The sequence below is a fragment of the Apodemus sylvaticus genome, chromosome 11 (genome assembly GCF_947179515.1).
Source record: "Apodemus sylvaticus chromosome 11, mApoSyl1.1, whole genome shotgun sequence".
NCBI classification, from domain to species: Eukaryota; Metazoa; Chordata; class Mammalia; order Rodentia; family Muridae; genus Apodemus; species Apodemus sylvaticus.
In genome coordinates, this window is record NC_067482.1 from 59,095,000 (window position 1) to 59,113,773 (window position 18,774).

Below are 18,774 nucleotides of genomic sequence, written 5' to 3' on the forward strand. Positions count from 1 at the left end.
GGCCACTGAGGCAAGAGTGGGTGGGAGGGTGGATAGGGGGGCATCTTCATAGAATCGGGGGGAGGGAAGAGAGGCTAGGAGGCTTGTGGAGGGAAAACTGGAAAGGAGGATAAAATTCAAAGTGTAAATAAATAAAATAACCAAATAAAAAATAAATAAAATGAGAAGATTTGATGTAATCCAACTCTCTCTCTCTCTCTCTCTCTCTCTCTCTCTCTCTCTCTCTCTCTCTCTCTCTCTCTCTCTTAGTTCCCCTGCTCTGTAAGATTCAGGAAAGTAATGGAAAAATGTGCTGACTTGATTAAGGGAAATAGACAATGATCAAAGCAAATTACATACCTGAGTGAAAAATCTCATAATGACGGGCCGGTGAGATGATTCAGTAGACTAAGGGACTGTTTGTTAAGCCTGATGGCCCATGTAGTAGAGAACTGACTCCATCAAGTTGTTAGTTCAAGTCCACAGGTGTACCTTGCCATGCTAGTAAAAATATGTGCATGCAGAGGCGCACGCGCGCGCACACACACACATACACTGAAAATAAATGAATAAATAAATAAATAAATAAATAAATAAACAAACGTGATTTAGAAGATTAAATTCTTACAATGAAGTCCATTTTTGGACAAGTAATGGATATTAACTGCATATTTTAGAGAATGGAACTTAACACACACAAAAAGAAAACGAGACCCTTGCTACTCTACCCTAACTGTGTGATGCCTATGTGATAAGTAGCTTACGATGGCCTGGAAGTTGTTAACAGCTCAGAAAATCTTCATTCCATATATCCTGAAGCAGAACCTGCAGGTTATTATATTCCGGTGCTTTGTGTGTACATAAATGTCTGAGAAGCACTGGCTTTGGTGAACTTCATGTTCTTGTTTCTAACAGCCTCAGCAGACAAGACTTAGAGCAACAGTTTGATCAGACAGCAGGCTTTCAGGGAGCCTTCAGCAGCATCAGTGGAACCAAGGAACAACAACCTCATAAAGGTTTGCTCTCACTGAAGCTAAACAGAGCAGTTAATATGGTAATGGTGACATATTTAGCAATGTATCCAAAGCGCTAACTTCTGAATGAGAACCTGATGAGCTAAACATAATGCATCGCACAGGCATCACATTCATTTGGCAATCAGTGGTTTGCCTTATATAGTCAGTAAATTATTAAATCCTGGACAACTGATCAGATTATTTGCTTTCTCATTTTTATTTTCAATATTGTGCAGAGCCTCTAGTATAAATTGAATAGAGTGACCTTTTGGGACTCTGTGAAATTGACTGCATTCCCTAAGATTCTTTGGTTCCAATTACCATACTTTTTTTTTTTTTTTTGATATTGGGTCCTCAGCCATTGTGTGAATTCCAACATAGCACTCTTGAGTCACTCGTTCTGCTGATACCGTCTGCAGCAGGACAACATGTTACTAATGAGGATCTGACTGTGGCCATGTGTGTTCCCAATCAGGACTTCATGTCAAGTATAAGAACAATGTGTAAATTACCCAAAGCAAATTGAATCACAAAGTTGATTGCAAAATGCTGAGTGATTTGGGGCCCAGTGATGGAAACTGTGTTCTAGGTTGCCGGATCTTGAGTTTGTGAGATGGATAAGTCAATTAGTGGCTCCTCAGTTTATTAGCAACTTAATTGTCAGAATGTAATGAAACTTCTGAACTGCAACAACTCATTAGAAGCAATGAAACATGCGAGTTTTCTTTTTCTAGAATATTCAGTGAGCCGTATTTTCCCCCCAAAGACATCTTGAAAATAAAATGAACAATTAAGTGTAATTTTTTTTTTTTTTTTTTTTTTTTTTTTTTTTTTTTTTTTAGTTTTTGAAGCAGGAAGAGATTTAAATTCCCTCCATAGAAAAATGCTCAGAAAAGGTTAAGCTCAGTCAAGAAAATAAGACTCTGCTCTAACTCCCACTCTGTCCTGTGTTTGGTATGTCACCTGTGTTGAAGCCTTAATCTCTTCAAGGCTCTGCCCTGTTTGTAGAATAGCACAATAATGCTTATCAAAGGGATTATTGTGTAGATGGAAGGAAATAGCAGTAGTGTAGAACAATAATCTTATCACATGTCACAAGGTCTTTTGTCTTTATCTTGAGAGAACAGATTTTAGTTTTGAAGATTAAGGTATTATTAATGAGCACGTAGACCCTGTATGAGCTGTCATATATCAGGTGGCTGTATCTTGATGGCATCTTGTACCTTGCATGTATGGATTATTTCTGAAAATCAGGATTCTTGTAAATGGTGACTGATTCTACTTGACCTCCATGGGAAATGACTCTGATGACTGTACCAAAAGCTCAAAGATGAATCTGGGTGCTCCTTTTATACTTTATTATCACTATGGCTAACAAAGAGAACGTTGATAGTGTTAAGAATAAAGAGCTATAAAAAGTCCTGGATAGTGATTAAAACTTTAATTCATATTTTAATGGCAGTAATTATTTCCCAAAGTCCACAGCCCTAAAGAACAGTAGACTATGGAAAGAGTACTTCATCTTCAACTAGAAGTGAGAATAACCTCAGGTATCTGTCTATTCTATGTTTTTTTTTGTAATTTTTCTTTTTCTTTTCCTCCATATTATCATTACTTAGCCTGCTTTGATCTTAATTAAACATGTAATTTTATTTGATTGTGAATGCATGAATGAATGAATGAATGAATGAATGTAGGCTAAGATAATGTTTCACTGTAAAGTTGGTGATAATGTTTTTCAAGTTTACCTTTTCTCCCCTACTTGCTTGAGATACCTACCTTCCAAAGGCATTTCCTCAGCCAAGTGGATGAAAGAAGAGTTGGGCAAATAAAATAGGACATAAACCTTGGATCAGCTTTTCTATATACTGTGGCCCTTCTATTTTGATTGAGATAAAATATCTCTATATATTTAATATTTAAGTATGATGGTGTATACTATACACTGTATACAGTGTATGTCTATACAATAAACCTTTTATTAGGGAATTTAAGTAAAATATCTACCATATTTATTGAAGACTATGTCCCCTAGTCATATTCTTAAATAAGACAAATTACTATATTTCTTCCTCTATCACCCTCAAAAACAACTTTTCATACATATTGATTTCTGCTATATTTCCTATGAAACATTGGTTTCTGCTTTGTTTTAAAAAATAATAGTTTTACCTAGATGGGGTATTCTGAACTGAAGGCAGTATCTGTGGGCCTATTTTTCTCTGGATTCAACCACACTGATAAAGATTCAGCTGTGGCACAATTTGGCAATAGATGAAGTCTTTATGCAGTGTCGCTTTCAGCAGTTTCTTTGGAATGTTTGTTCTTTGTTGATGATGTAACATTTTGAAAATTCTTCAGAGTAGGAAATATTTCTATGGAGGTCTATGGCACATTTTGTGTATAACATCACATACTATCACCAAGCAACTATCTCCAGCTGACAGTGCCAAGTTCAGTAGCCCCAACTGACTTTCCAAACGACACAAGCTTCTGCATGATAAAATTAGAACTTAATCTCATTCTTCTAAGGCAAAATCCTGTAGGATTTGTAATCTATGTCTTGTAATTATTCACAGTGGACATGATATCGACGAGGAGAGCATTGAAACGAGAGGCCTTGGGTTAATGTTTGGAGAATATTGAATAGTGGTCCAGGGTCAAATTGAGCAGCAATTGATGCTTTAGTGGCATCTAACTATTTTGCTATTAATTGCTAAAGCCTGATGTTTTCACACTGTGCCTTGAGGCAAAAGGATCCACCCTGGAGCCAGCCAAGTCTAGCTGATAGCATCAGATCTTTGAGTCCTGAGTGAGCAGATTACAGCTTCTGGCTGGCACTGTCCCAACAGTGTTGGGAAGTTTGCCTGTCATTATTGCTCCCAACCGGGTTGCTGAGGATTCAGAGCAGGTTAGAGACAGGTACTGTGGGGACCCTACTGAGCCAGAGCTAGAGCCTCATACACCTTCTATGACTGTTTTCACACTGGCTGTTATTTTCCACTTGCTGTCACAAAGTTTTATGAGCAGGAAATAAATTCAGTCCAACTCTAAGTATAATCCAAATTCAGTAAATATTTTGAACAATTTAACCTGAAATGCATGCCATCACATTTGTGGTTGTAAAAATACTTCTTATACAGATTCTCCTGGGTGTCCTTTTAGTTTTTCCCTCAACTTAAGTAGACTGTCTCGTCTATGAGACCTGATGTTATTTTTGTTTTGTTTTGTTTGTTTTTCTTGATGGTTTCATTGTCGTTTCTTTCTTTTTTTTTTTTTTTTACAAGCCATTTAGTTTGACATTAGCAGTAAAAGGTCCTGGTTGGTGGGTACCCCTATCCAACACCAGAGGTCTGATCTACTTAAAGGAATTGTAGGTCTTGAAATAAGATTGGGGCAGGTAAATGAGAGCTCTACTCATACAGGCTCCAGGATATGTTGTAGGATCTGTATTCCTTAGGCATGGGAAGGTTTCCGGGCATCCTGAAGCAGGACGGGTGGACCTTATCTATTGGCAAGCTTTGTTTGCTTGAGCTCATGTTGGGAGCACTCATTTCCCACTTTCTCCAAAGGCACTGCCATTTGGTCTTTTGTAGGAGTGATTCTTAGTCCTGGCTCCTGTTAGAATTCCACCTGGGAAGCTTTAAAATTACTAACTCCCATTTGCAAAGGTACTGATTTAATTGCTCTGGAATAAGGCTAAAGCATAAATATTTTTAAAGCACATACCTGATTCTATTGAACAGCCAGTATTGAAAATTACAGCTCTCCAGCTACCTTTCATTTCATAGAAAAGATAGTAGCAAACTGTTCTGTGAGCCAAGTCCTTGTAGTACCAATTATATTTCCACTTTAAGTGCTTCTAAGCTATCTCAGTGTGAAGTCTTTCCTAAGAAAACTGTTCACGCTTTGCTTTTATAATTAAATCTGATTTTTAAATATGTTTGGCTTTTCTTAACTGTGAGTAGCATTCATATTGCTTTAGCTATTCTTTTATTCTTCACAGTTGTTTATCATGTTTATAGTAACTTATGTTGTCAGTCACTGGTCTCCTTTCTTGCTCAAAATAAGCTCTCTGAGGGAAAAGGCTTTATTTATTTTGTTTATTGCTAATATTCCCAGTATCAAGACTGCCTGGAACATAGTGAAGTCTTGATCAGTAATTGTTAATGTTGTTCAGAATCAGTTTGAGGTGCAAATCACAATGGCTAGCTCTCAAGTGCATATTGTCTATAGGAAAACACAGATTTAGATGCATAATTTTGGTAATTATGCTCTACTATTTCTTTTGAAGTCAATATATTGAGATTTTTTCCATCCACGATATTTTGAAAGATGTTGAGTCTTAAAGAAGGAAAATAGCACTACAAGAAATAGATACTTCTTCAATGTTACTTTTTTTTTTATTCTTCTGGGAAGCAACAGGGTTGATTGGCAAAACTAACCATCATACTGGCCTCGATTAGAACAAATGCAGATATACATCAGTTGAGAGTTGATCTTAAAGAAGTTTGCTCAGCATTTTAAACATTGTTCTTCTCAATTCCTTGTAACAGTATTGCATGATTTGACTCCTCAGTCTCCCTATCTATTGCTTTTCTGTTACTTCATCCTGGTATTATGGGAATCACCAAAGGATAAGTGGGTTAAATTACCTAATATCTCCTTTTGTTGTTTTGTAACTCTAAATTCTTATCCAGACTGGTCTGGTCCACTCTTGTTATTTCCCATGCTACTACAGGGGGATGTGCTTTTTAAGACCCTGATAGCAACTCACTGAAAAAAAAATGTTATGGATGTTACAGGCCACTTTGTCTAAAGGGCACCTGGTGCTACCTCGCTATGCATGCTCCCTGCGTATGCATACAGATCACCAGGAACCACAAAGGAGGCTGCATTTAGAACTAACTCAGTGGAAAGTGTTTAAAGATTCTTCATGAAAGGTGCACTAAGTGTGGCATTAAAGGGAAGCTCAATATCTGAATCCTAGGAGATTGCAAACTTATTCAGAAGCTTCGGAAAGTAAACGGCATGTAGAATTGTTAGATGTGAAATCATTGAGAAAATGAAGCTCTCATATTGTATTTATTTGGCAACTATTTATCGACAACCCGCTCGTCTGTGCAGAGCACTTTAGTGGGGTAGGAAAGTTGCTCAAGGAGTCTCAGATCCAATCTCAGCTCTAATGGTTTCTGCTCTCTTGGGGAAAGGCCAGGGACAGCACAGAGGATTACCAGGAAGCACACTTTGATTTCCTTTACCCCAGATGGCCCCACAGAGGACAGGCTTGCCTCTGAATAGCTTGCAGCTACCCCGAGACAATTTTCGTTCATTCTGTGCTATTGCTGGTATAGCACAGTAATCAGATCATGTGACACTGTGTGCTTCTCAGTGTACCCAACCTGAAATGCCACATAGATCCAGGTGCCGGGATCTGCAGCTGCATAATCTCACACATATCCTGTGGTGCTCAGTCTTTGTGAACAAGTAACACTGACCTTTTTGATGATGCTGTCTAAGCATTTTTTTTTTTTAGGAAGAAAATGTACTATCATATATAGAATAAAGTTTGCTTACATCGTCACTCTGAAAACGGACAAAAATCTCTGTCCTTGATTCATATAGCCTTCTAATTTGACACAAGAAAGCCATGTAGGTTATTTACAGCCACCTTCTATCTGAAGATCTGGTGCTGATGTCCCGACTGATTACGGCTCATGGGTGATTGCTGGTTGAAGTGCAAACTTTATAAAGTTAATTTTTTATTCATTGAAGTTCTCATCTTAGGGTTTAAAAATTTATTACCGCTTATTACTTCGACTGCGCTCCTTTCCCTTCCTTCCTCCCTTCCTCTTTCTCCTTTTCTTGCTCCCTCTCTATTTCTCTTTCTCACTCCTATGCAGACTTAGATCAGTTGGGAATGGATCTTGGAGCAGTTTGTTCAACGCTTCTCCCATGTAATTGCATTGCCTGACTTAACATTGTGCTCTTGCTACTGTTGTTACATCCTAGTATTGTGGAAGCCATTAAAAATGACTGGTTAAGTTACTTGATTTCTCTTTTGTTGTTCTGTAATTGTTGAATCCTTATCCACATAGGTTTTTCCCACTCATTATTTTCAATGCTATTATCCTGCTGACGTTGATCTAGAGATCTGGATTTAGTGATCCGTGGTGGGCTTCAGAAGTCCACATTTCTGTTCTTAGGGCACTTGTTACTCAAATAAAGAAGCTGGGAACTTTGAGAGGTCTAGAAAATCTGGGTTTGTGTAAAACTGCCTTACAGAGGAAAGAATGTCTAAGGTCAGCTTTGATACGGGGGTAGCAGGAACAAATGAAGGAAAGGGGAAGAATGCTCTAGCAGAAGAACCAATCACAGTCACTGGGAGTAAAGACAGATTATGAAGTAATGTGAGCCAGCAAAAACAGTGAGAAGCGATTTTAAAGTGATCCCCTCTTTCCACACAGAAGATGGCATGCTTCCTGGAGTAGAAGTGCACAGACATCTTGGTTTTTCATCTGTTGGTAAGGATAGATATGCCTTCTGATATGAAGATAGATTAGAATAGCACAAATGAAACCCCTATTCCTAATACAATTTTCTCTTCCATAAAATTTCAGTACAGACCATGAGAGCCATATCTTACCAAATACATTTAGCTTGCTATCCAACTCTGCCTCTCATTAGGCACATGATTTTAGACTAACAACAGTGTTAAATGGATAATTTAAGTGAAATAGTGCACATATGCTAATTAACTCAGCATTAGATACATAGGACGCATTGAGTAAAATCAGCTGCTCTAACTATAGTTGCCAACACAAGACCTACACAAGGTCAAGTCAGCCAGCATTCCCAAATGGATGGAGGAGGGATACACACGTTTGTACTCCTAGATGGGGATCCATTGGAAGTTGGTGTTTCTCCAGTTGGGTTTCTTTGGGGGTGTGACCCCTGGTAGGTTGCCCATGCTCCATTGTAAGTCTTTACATCTATGCACATACAGCCAGCCACAAATTGGACTCTGAGTTATTTACAAAGAAACAAGAAGAGGCCACGAAGTTGGGAAAGTGACTTGGGGGAAGCAAGATAAAGTGTAACAGAAGGTTTGAGGATGGGTATGATCAAAACATGATGCATACAGAGATGAAATTCTAAGAGGATTATAAAAGTACTATATTTAAAAATATAGTACTATTTTTAGTAAATAAAATAATAAATAAAATAAAAGTACTATATTTAAAAATAAGCTGTTCTTTCTTGATGCTTTAAATTAAAGTAGCATCTACCAAGAGAATTATAACACTAAATGAACAGAAAAAATTTAGCTGTAAGACAATGATCAGTATCTTATAAATACTTTTAGCAACAGATTATTTTTTTTATTTTGGTTTAATCAAAGAGGATTGAGAAAACTGAAATGTTTGTGTCTCCAGGTTCATACCCTCTCTCCCTCACTTTTCAGTTTTTGATTTTGTTTTTTAATCCGGAGACAAACCAAAAGTGACTCTTTTGTGTGGTTAATGTCTCCAGTGGCAATGTCTCCTCTGTTAACCTAAATAATTCACTGGAATTGTTGCTTTCTAAAAGACACAAGCCTTTAAATCCAGTGACATAGTGGCGTAACATACACCAAATTGATATTCGCTATTGATTTCTTACAGTGACTATACTAATGACCACTGTTCCACAGAACACCAATTTAAAGTCCCTGGATAAGATGAATATACAGAGAAGAACCTGTCATGCAGGGATACAGGTGATGCTGATAGACTGTATCAATATTTTATTCTCTTCTGGTCACCTGGGATTCCAAAGGGGGTAGATTATAAGTTTAGATGGCATGATTTTTCTCTTCATAAAACCATTCTGTTTCTTCTAAGATGTTTGCAAATTGGCTGCTTGGTGATTTGTTCCAGTTTCTGCCCCCAAACAGGGCTGAGATGGATTCATCATTATATTTAAAGGGGTCATTACAATTTTTTCCTAGGGATACCGAGTCCATGGGGGCAATTTCAAAAGTAGCCCCTCTAGATTCCTAACTGTTCTTAGTTCCTTCTTTCCCATCAAGACTATATTGGCTGCTTGCCTGGACTATCATCTGGTATGTGTGAGATGAATGCAAACTAATTTTAAATCATAGTCGAAGATAAACATTATTAAGAAGATAAATATGCTGGGGGTGGGCGGAGGTGGGAATTACAGAGAAAAGTAAAAACAAAAGAAAAATGAAATGTCACAATGTATTTTGAGAAAGTTCTTATTCATTTAAATTAGCCATATCCAATATGCTTGGTGTCTTTTTATTTTCTATGCTAAACCCCACAGCCTCCTACGTACTAGCTCAGCTCTCTACCATTCAGATCCACTCTCAGCCCTATATGCCAATTATCCTTACACTAATCAAATTCGGAGATGATGTTTTAGACAGAATATGAGCAGGCAAAGTCACTAAGATACATGATGAGCTATAGAGAAAAGTGGCAAAAGAATAATAACCTAGGGAAGGTGGCAAGAAAGTGGCTTGGAGTATTGGAAAGTCCTCACTGGGAGGGTGTATTTGAGTGAATAAAGGGAAAGAGGGTAGAACATGTGGCCACCCAGCAGGAGAGCCTTATAAGGATAGGAAACATCAAATGCACAGATGTCACAAATGAATACCTAGTGCTTTGTGGACCAGCTGAGGAGAATTCAGGCAGGTAAATGGTGGGCGGTGTTGCTGCTGAGTTGAAGCTACTGTAGAAAGGGATAACCTCGTGCCCCATTTAAACTGTAATGGTGCGGGCCAACCCTGTGAGGCTGGTCATCATAGTCTGGATAATAAATCATCTGGTGAACACCTAGCTAATATGCAAATCCTTTGGATTTTGGGTTTTATTTTTGAAAATCTGAAGGGACCTGGGTAGGAACTGGCAAGGAAAGGGGTGAGACTTTAGCCAATTTTCATCCCGGTTACTCAGTCTTCGGCATTGACAACAGAGGATGGTCATTCTTGATTGTGTCATGCATCCAGATTTGAGTATCTTCACTGGAGCCTGTGCAGCTGCTAGCACTGAGAACGGGAGCATCTGTTCTCTTAGTCTGCTGTCTGGTGTCATTGAACTCTCTGCAATGATGTTTCTCTTCATTTACATCCAAGGTCAAGAGCAATGCCTTGCTGGCTCTTTTCAGGGTATTGAGCTTCGTGCCACCACTCAGTTCCTTCTTCCTCCTACTGCGAGAAGCAGACAGGAAGTGTCACTTTTCTGTTTCTCTGCTGAAGTAACTCATTCTGCCCACACCGACCATTCTATTGAACTTCGGTATTTACACTTTGGTTCCTCCAGTGGCTTCAGAATAATGAATTCCACATGTTCCCTACATGCTTATTAACTCATGAATATTGTGATATAAGTTAATAAGTTAGTGTGGAATCTAAGTACAGATGTGAATATGAATTTTATGCTTGCTTAAATAGGGCCATATGTATTCATGGGAGTTAAATGGATTCCTACAGATCTAAATATATCCATGCAGAAATAAAAAGTCTTCAGATTTCCTTATATTTTATTTCCACTTGCATTTTATTTCATCTTTGAAAGAATTAACCTTAGTTCTTGAGCATTGCATCCTTGATTGAAATGAATAACCCAGACAAAGAGTATAAAGTACTGATTTTATATTGTAATCTAGTCAACTACAAGTAACTATGCAAGAACAGACTAGAGAATTTATATATATATATATATATATATATACATATGTATATATGAAACTAGATACTTTTTTGAAATGTGTACTTGTTTTATATATACATATATGTACATTAATATACATGTACATATATATATATATTTACATGGATTCTAAGAGAGTTATTATAAATGTATATTAAATGGTCTGTATGTGTACCCAGACAATGAGTTTAAAATTTGTATTCTTTCTCTTGGTCCTTAAATTTTAGCACTTTAGCACCCAGCGGAAGTTGTTGGTTCTAAGGATAGATGGCAATATGCAAACCCTTGGTGTCTCTATAAAATATGAAAACACACTGAAGTATTTCATAATGAATTCTGTAAACTAAAGAGGCCTATTTGAAATTACTGTCTGTTACTTGCATAGCCTTGTGGGGTTTTTATGTCCCATTTTTTTTCTGCATTCAATGTCAGTTCCTTGTTCTAAGTTCTATATTCCATACGGTAAACAGAAGTAAGTGGGGTATTATAGGGACTCTGTTTGCATGATGCGGAAAGGTCTAGGATCCCGTTTGGGCTACATGGAGCTCTTACCTGTTTCTTGTTGATCATCAGAAAAAGGAGGCAGGCTAGCTGTTGGTGTCCCTGCTTGGAAAAAGAAGAAACATCACAGTGGATTATGTCAGTACAAGCAGGGAAAAAAGAAAACAGGTAGAAAAGAGTTGTTTGAAGACAGTCAACACATCTCACTCCCCTCCCCACCAAGAGGCCTCTGGGAGCTCAAGCAAGCACGGAAAGGAGTGGTGCCTGCACTGACTACTACAGGGAGATGGGGGCAGGGGAGCTTCATCTAGGTTTTCATTTCATTTCATAATACAACAACAGCAGCAGCAGCCAGCAACAACAAGACATTTTAATTTTCTTTACTTTGAATGAAGCTTCTATTAGACTCTGGAATGTTATGCATCAAATTCAAAATTCATACATGCAGACTTGGTCGTTGTTATTGTTGTTCTCTACCAATTCATGTAAGAACTCTGTGCATGAAGAGAGATTCAGGGGAGGGTGCCTGTGGTCAGTTGGATTCCTGATTTGAGCTTTTGAATCCATCATAAAAGTTACTTCTCTATTTTCTTATTTGAACTCTTGGTAGGATGTAGCAGAATGAATAATCCAAAATAGTGGATAATCCAAAAATGTCATTTATACTTGGCTTTGGAATACACTACCAGATGTTACTCTAGCAGATTTCCCTTCCTAATTAGGCCTCACTTAAAGTAGAAGTTAATTTCATCTTCATTAGCTGTTTCCAAATCAGCAGGATAGGGCAAGAAAGAGGCCTAGGGCATGCTGGGTACTTGGGGGAAGCTGGCCCAGAGTGGAAAGCCAGTGGTAGATTGTGCACATAGGAAGAAATTCAAATGTGGGTAATCAAGATGATGGGTGTGTATACTGTAAATGCTTCTGAGAACCAGCTTGAAGAATTCTCAAGTTGCATTGACACTTTTTCTCCTATTAATCATAAATTCTGAAGAAGAAAAAGGCGGTCTATAGCAAGAATGAGGCAGAAAACCTGAATCTTTGCATAGAAAAAAAAAAACAGAGACACTGGAAGGTTAAGTGACCTCTCACACAGATTGATCTTTGAGTCAACAGTTCCTAAGAAACTGAAATTGATTAATGAGTGATAAGAAGACCCCCCCCTCCGGTTTCCTTCTTATTGATGATTTGAATAATGAGGAAGCCAGAATTCTCATGGCCTAATTCACATTAAGAGAGCTAAGATAATGAAGCTGTGATTAAATGGCTATTAAACTATTTTTATCAAACAGAGATCAAGCGAGTGTGAGAATCTGGGGATGCAGAGTGTAATTGCAATTCTACAAGATGCAGAAAAAATTACTATCATAAGCAGGGCACCGTCCTTCCATAATAGGCTGCATTTAGAAACCTTTGGGATGCCACATGCGGTTTTCCTCTGTGTTTCTCCCTCCAGGTGTTGGTTAGCAACCGAGTCCTTCATCTTCTCCTTGATTGGGAGGATTTATTTGCTCTCTAGGGTATGTGACTGGATGAGCTGAATGCACTCTGTGTCCAACCACCATGTCTTTCTTCTTTAACAGTTGGAAGGTCCTTTTGCTACTATGCACAAAGCAAGACATCCCAGTTCAGTCCTGGTGTCTGAGATTTAAATCTTCGGCTGATCATAGGGACCCAGAGAAACATGGTCTACCTTTCTTCAACTGTGCCATTTGGATTATGTCACATTCAGTGCACAAGTCATTTCAGGACACTGGAGTCTCAAAGAGCAGTGATGAGTCTCTGGATTCTGTTGGCTGTTCAAAACCATTATTTATTAATGACAAGGCATGGCTTAGGAATTGTTGCAGACTCTAGATTTGGGCTTGTCACTGTAAAAGCCAGTGTATCATCTGTCACTGGAAATTCTTTACACCTGGAGTGAGGTTTTGTTGCTGTGCCTCCTTTCTTCCTGGAGAGCCCTTGGAGAGTGCAGTTTTACAGGCTCACAGACCTTTATTTAGATCAGAAAAATAGCAGAGGAATTGTACCGTGTAAGAAGGCAAGGTTGAACCCTTCCCCCTGCCCTCTCCAACCCCAGAAATGCCATTGACAGCTTCAGAGAAACTATGGAGACGCTGGTTGACCAAGACTATCCTGTGTCTTCTGCTATAAGGAATCCAATGGAGTTGGTGATCTGCACACAACTAGTGTTGATGGCTCTCATTTTTCCATTCTCTCCTCTTTAGTCTTTTAGATCAGTGATTTTTCAACCTCCCTAATGCTGAAACCATTTAGTCCAGTTCCCTTCTTTGTGGGGACACCAACCAGAAAATTATTTCCTTGTTACTTCATAACAGTAAGTTTGCTATTCTTAGAAATTATAAATATCTGATATACAGGTTATCTGATATGCGATCCCCAAAGAGGTCTAGATCCATAGGCTGAGAACCACTGTTTTAGCTAGAGTCAAGAAATACTCTGTTTTATGAAATTGTAATTTCAAGTGACTGGAGAGCAGGGCAAAGGCCAAGGCTGTGTCACCTTGCAATGTCACCAGGCTCAGTCATGCAATGCCATTCTCTGGTACGTATGGACAGACATGTGCTCATAGGCCGCTGTGCTCCATCTGCAGCGACTTTGATTTATTTGCTCTGTAAATTGGGACCAGAGCAATAATGGAAAGTGACATTAATTGTTTAACAGAGTCCTCTTTGTCACATCCATTGCTTCTCTGGAACGATTACTATTGAAACTCACACAAAACTAATTGAAATTGCCACAGTGAGGGACAGCATCCACTCAACTTTGCATGTAAGAATATTTGTCAATCTTTGACACAGAGGCATATCAGTAGGCTCTCATAATGAATAAAAAACAGTTTGGGATCATAACATTCATTCTTCCAAAATTCAGCATAACCATTATGGTCTTGGAGCATACAGCGATAGTAAACGTACCTAATGCGTATTCTTAGTGAACACAGTATAAAAATTGCTGGTATATACTGGTTGAATAGTAGTAGCCTCCTCCACCCACACATCTCAGCCACACTTACAAATTTTCTGTGATAGCCTCCCTTTTGCAAGCCCTCCCCTGTTGTGCTTTCAGGAAAGAGGAGAATTAAAATAGTTGCTGGTTTAATCAGATCTTGTAAATTAATTATGACATTATCAAGCTCCAATATTTCTGCCACTGTGTGTGGTATACATTCACTCGTGCTTATTATAGAAATCCGTGAAAACTAGTTCATTTAAGTGCTCTCTGTCATTTTGACTTGATTGGAATTATCAGAGTTTGTTTACACAAGGGACAGAGCCGAGGCGCTATTGTATTCTGTGATTGAAAGCAAATAGCAGCTTGTAGTACCACTGGCAAGCCAAACACAAATTTTAAATCAGGGTAAACAAAATTATTCATTTATTTGTAAATACTCTTAACGATTTTTCTTGGGTTCTTTTTTGAATTCAGCGAGCTGAATCTTCTTGAAAATGGGTTAGATAGGGACCCATGAGAAGAGCCTAGTTTACTGAAAATGCATTTGCACCTTTCGTCTGCATGTGTATTTGAGATGTCTCTGAAGATTATTTTATTAGAAAATAGTCACTTATACTAATGAAAATGTCATTAGTTTGATAAGAATTAGTAGGATATTTTATTTAAACACAAGAGAATATACTGAGAAGTTATACATACTGAGAAGTTTATGATTTGCATCTCTTTTTTATTTTTGCCATGTGGTAGGTAGAATTTAGGGATACTCAAGATGGAGTCATCAGAATTTTTGGGTGCTAGATTATGTGAGAAGGCAGAGAATAGGAAAACATTTCACTATATTTATTATTGGGAGTATATGGAAAGATATAGAGGCTCTGGGTGGACTGACAGATGCTTGTTTTTATAGTGCACTTTATATTTTGATGGATGTTTAGCTGATGGAAGGAAATGTGCCATTTGAAAGGGATTGTGAAGTTCTGGTTGGATTTCTCTTCTTAATTCGAAGCTAAGATTCAATCCATTTGTCACACTGTAATGTGCCCAAAGTCCATGACTATGGTCTCAAATCCAGGGACAGTAGGGACATGCCACATGCAAATATTAACACCCACAGAAAATAAAATGGCTCTTCTGCGCCTCTTGAATCCAAAAGAAAACAAAGTCTGTCATTTGACTTTCAGAAAGTGATCAGTAATAAGGGAAAATATTTTTTATCTTGTGAAAATTGAATGTCTAAGTGATAAGGCCCTGCCTAATTTCTCTAGTAATACAATTTGATTTTCTGATTAGCTGTCTTTTTCTGTGATTCTTGTAATTTTGTCAGGTCAATTAACTAGAGTTCAGTGGTAGTGAGAAAGGAAGTATGGGTATTGCTAGCTTCATTAGATGCCAGCAACTTAGATGTATTTTGTAATAGAATCATGTGGGAAAATTTACCCATATTGTTAATGTCACAGATTGCAGAACTTGACAAAAAGAAAAAGAAAGAAAAAGAAAAAAAAGAAAGACCCTTTGAAACTTGGACAATTAATGTAGAATGCTAACAGAAAGAAAAGTGGTGTACACCTTCTTTGTGGGAGCCAATAAATACCATCAATGAATTATTCAACTGGCCATTGCCCATTTCTTCCATGTGCCCAGGCTGATTAATTACAATAGTCAAGAACACATTGTCATACTAATATACTGACATTCCAGTGTCTGTACAGAGACCCTAAACTAATATTATCTCATGTAATTTGTTTATAGACTATTTTCCTTTCCAGTATAATAAGGGTTCAGTCTCCTTTTTCTTTCTATTTTCAATCCTTACGATGACATCCCCAAAGACTAAGACATTCAGTAATGTCTGTGAAAGACACAATTCAAGATTAACTTTGTGTTGAGCATATATGAAGATGAGTTCATGCAGGAGTTACAACGCACTGTGAAAGCCCCTACTACAAACCATTTCATGCTGGTATTATACCTCTGGTACTGTAGAGGAGTCTGGTTGAGATGTATTGCAAGGGAAAGTTTCCCCTTAGCAACTGACTTCAGAGCATGGATCCCAGATACTGCAGAGCACAAACCTGAAGAATTGATAGTCAAGCTAAAGAAGTTAAGAGAAAGATCAGTTTTGCTCTGAAAGGTCCCAAGTTTAGGTTTTGGAGACAAGATTGCTATAATATGGTAGAAGTATCCAGTAGGCAGAGATTTATGACTTAAGTTTGGAGAGATGACAAGGAGAGAAATAAATGATTTGAGAGTGCGCAGTGATGAGATTATAATTGAAATCACAAAAGTGTGTAGATTTTCTTAGTATATACTGTTCAAGTTTCTAATGGTGTTCAACTGCAAAGTTACCTAAATATTTGGAGTGGCGTACAGTGTGGGAGATCCAGGGACTGCATATGAAGATTAGATGATGCTTAAAATTCTCTCAAGCCTTGAGATTTCCTGAGTTAGAAACAGAAGGCATAAGGATATGAAAATGACTATAATACAACAGTATTAAGAATTGACCTAGCAGATTGTCACAGCTGACAGCTCCAAGATCAGTAGATGTATTTGGTAATCATATGATTCAGACTAAATGTGAGTTAAGAGTTTGAGGAAGACACATCCTTTGTGTTCTGCTGTGGGCACTGAAGATTTCTCATACAGTTTCCTCACCCTTCTGGACATGTTCAGCCTCTGCTGATCAATCACGGTGTCTACTTCCTCATGTCAACCCACTCATGTCTTCTGTACTTTTTTTTTCTGCTTCTGCAGAAGATAGATGAAGAGAATGAGGCAAACTTGCTAGCGGTCCTCACAGAGACACTGGACAGTCTCCCTGTGGATGAAGACGGATTGCCCTCATTTGATGCACTGACAGATGGAGACGTGACCACTGACAACGAGGCCAGTCCTTCCTCCATGCCTGACGGCACCCCGCCCCCTCAGGAGGCAGAAGAGCCGTCTCTAGTAAGACCCCTTCCTACTGTTTAACAGTGGTCAGGGTTGGGTCTGGCTACCGATGCATGGATATGGTGTAGGAACAGTTAGGTTTGGATTCTTAATTCAGACCAAAGTGAAAAAAAAAAAAAAAAACACAACCCTTCCTAGATTTGCCCATTCTGTAATTCTCAATTAAGAGTGTTAATAATACATTTTTAAATGATGTAATGAAAATTATTTACAAAACAATCTTTTAACATTCTTGTATATATGATTGTATGTATTAGAATTATTAAAGTTTATGGGAACAGCTTCCAGTACAGCAGTACAGGTCTAGAAAAAAGAGAGTAAACATTCACCTGTGATGTTTTTTAAAATCTTATATCAAAATTATTTGATATTTTTTCAATTTAAGATTTAAGATGAACATACCATTGCATTTTTTGTTTTTATGCTTTGTAAATTAAAATAGAATTTTTTAATTTCCTCATTTTCTACCATTCCTGTAGCCCTTCCTAGTTTGTCCCTCTTAACCTCCCTGTTCTTACCATTCTCAAAATAATATCCTCTTTTTTTCAATTATATATATATATATATAGTGCAATATATATACATTGCACAAAATATGTAAATACAACCTGACATGTCTGGTTTATTTGGTGTTTGCTTATATATTTTCAGCATATCCAGAACTTTTTAGTGGTTACACACTGATTTTTTTTTGTATGGAGATGCTATGATTTATTAGGCAATCTAGCATGGTGAAATATTTAGTTTTTTTCTTTACACGTTTTGCTGTTAACAGATTGTATAATAATGTTTACCTGCCTTTTCCTATGATTCTAAAAACAGAATTGCAAAGTCAGGCACTGTGCTATAGCTTAAGTCTTTCAATCAGCATTTCTTATGAAGATGGAAAAAAATAATAGCTCTTCTACAGCCCAAGTCACTGAAATCTGTGGTAGGCAATGGAAAGTAAATTTGTTGGCCATGAGAAGTGACTTTTAGTTTCAACAAAATGCTTGACCAGAATTTGATTAGTTCTGAGTACAGTTTGTTGCCTCATCTATGATAGCCATTCGTCATTTGCCATAAGTCTCATGGAAGGGCAATGCCCTGTAAATTATTGAATGCCATTGTTCTAGCATTAATAACATACTCCGGCATGCCTTTGGAGACTGATCTCTCAAATTGTGAAGACCGAAGGAACTCTACATGAGCATGTGGAGATTTGCTTGTTTCTTTTTGTTGTCTAAGATGTCTGCTCTTGAGGAAAAACCTTCATGTGTAAATTATCCCTCAGTCACCCCGCCTTCCATGTGACACTGGCTCTATGGTCTAGTGTCCTCACTCCTGAGTGATGATTCACATCTGTACAGTTTGTCCAATTGGGAAGTGTTGTTGGGTCAAAGATATCTTGCATGTCAGAGCAGGGTGGCTCTTGAGAGTGACTCATACCAATGAAGAAACTGGGTTAATAAAACAGTAGGTGGTAAAAAACCAAGCATTGGAGCACATACCTGTGTATGATCCAGGTGCTTAGGGTCCTGAAGGAGAAGCACGCACAGTTAGAGTCTTGTTAGGGCTACACACGGGAGGCCCTGACTCCAAAAGCAAAGACACGAACAAACAAAACCAATAAATACTTAGCTGGTGTTATAACCATA

General features: G+C 37.9%; 1 protein-coding gene across 1 annotated transcript in view; it reads left to right on the top strand.

Moving 5' to 3' along the window:
* Ppargc1a (PPARG coactivator 1 alpha) overlaps window positions 1-18,774 on the top strand; it is a 131,153-nt gene that overhangs the window by 76,086 nt on the left and 36,293 nt on the right. Inside the window, exon 5 of the mRNA XM_052199701.1 lies at window positions 16,940-17,134. Within this exon, the coding sequence (XP_052055661.1) occupies window positions 16,940-17,134 (195 nt within the window). The remainder of the gene's footprint in view (window positions 1-16,939; window positions 17,135-18,774) is intronic.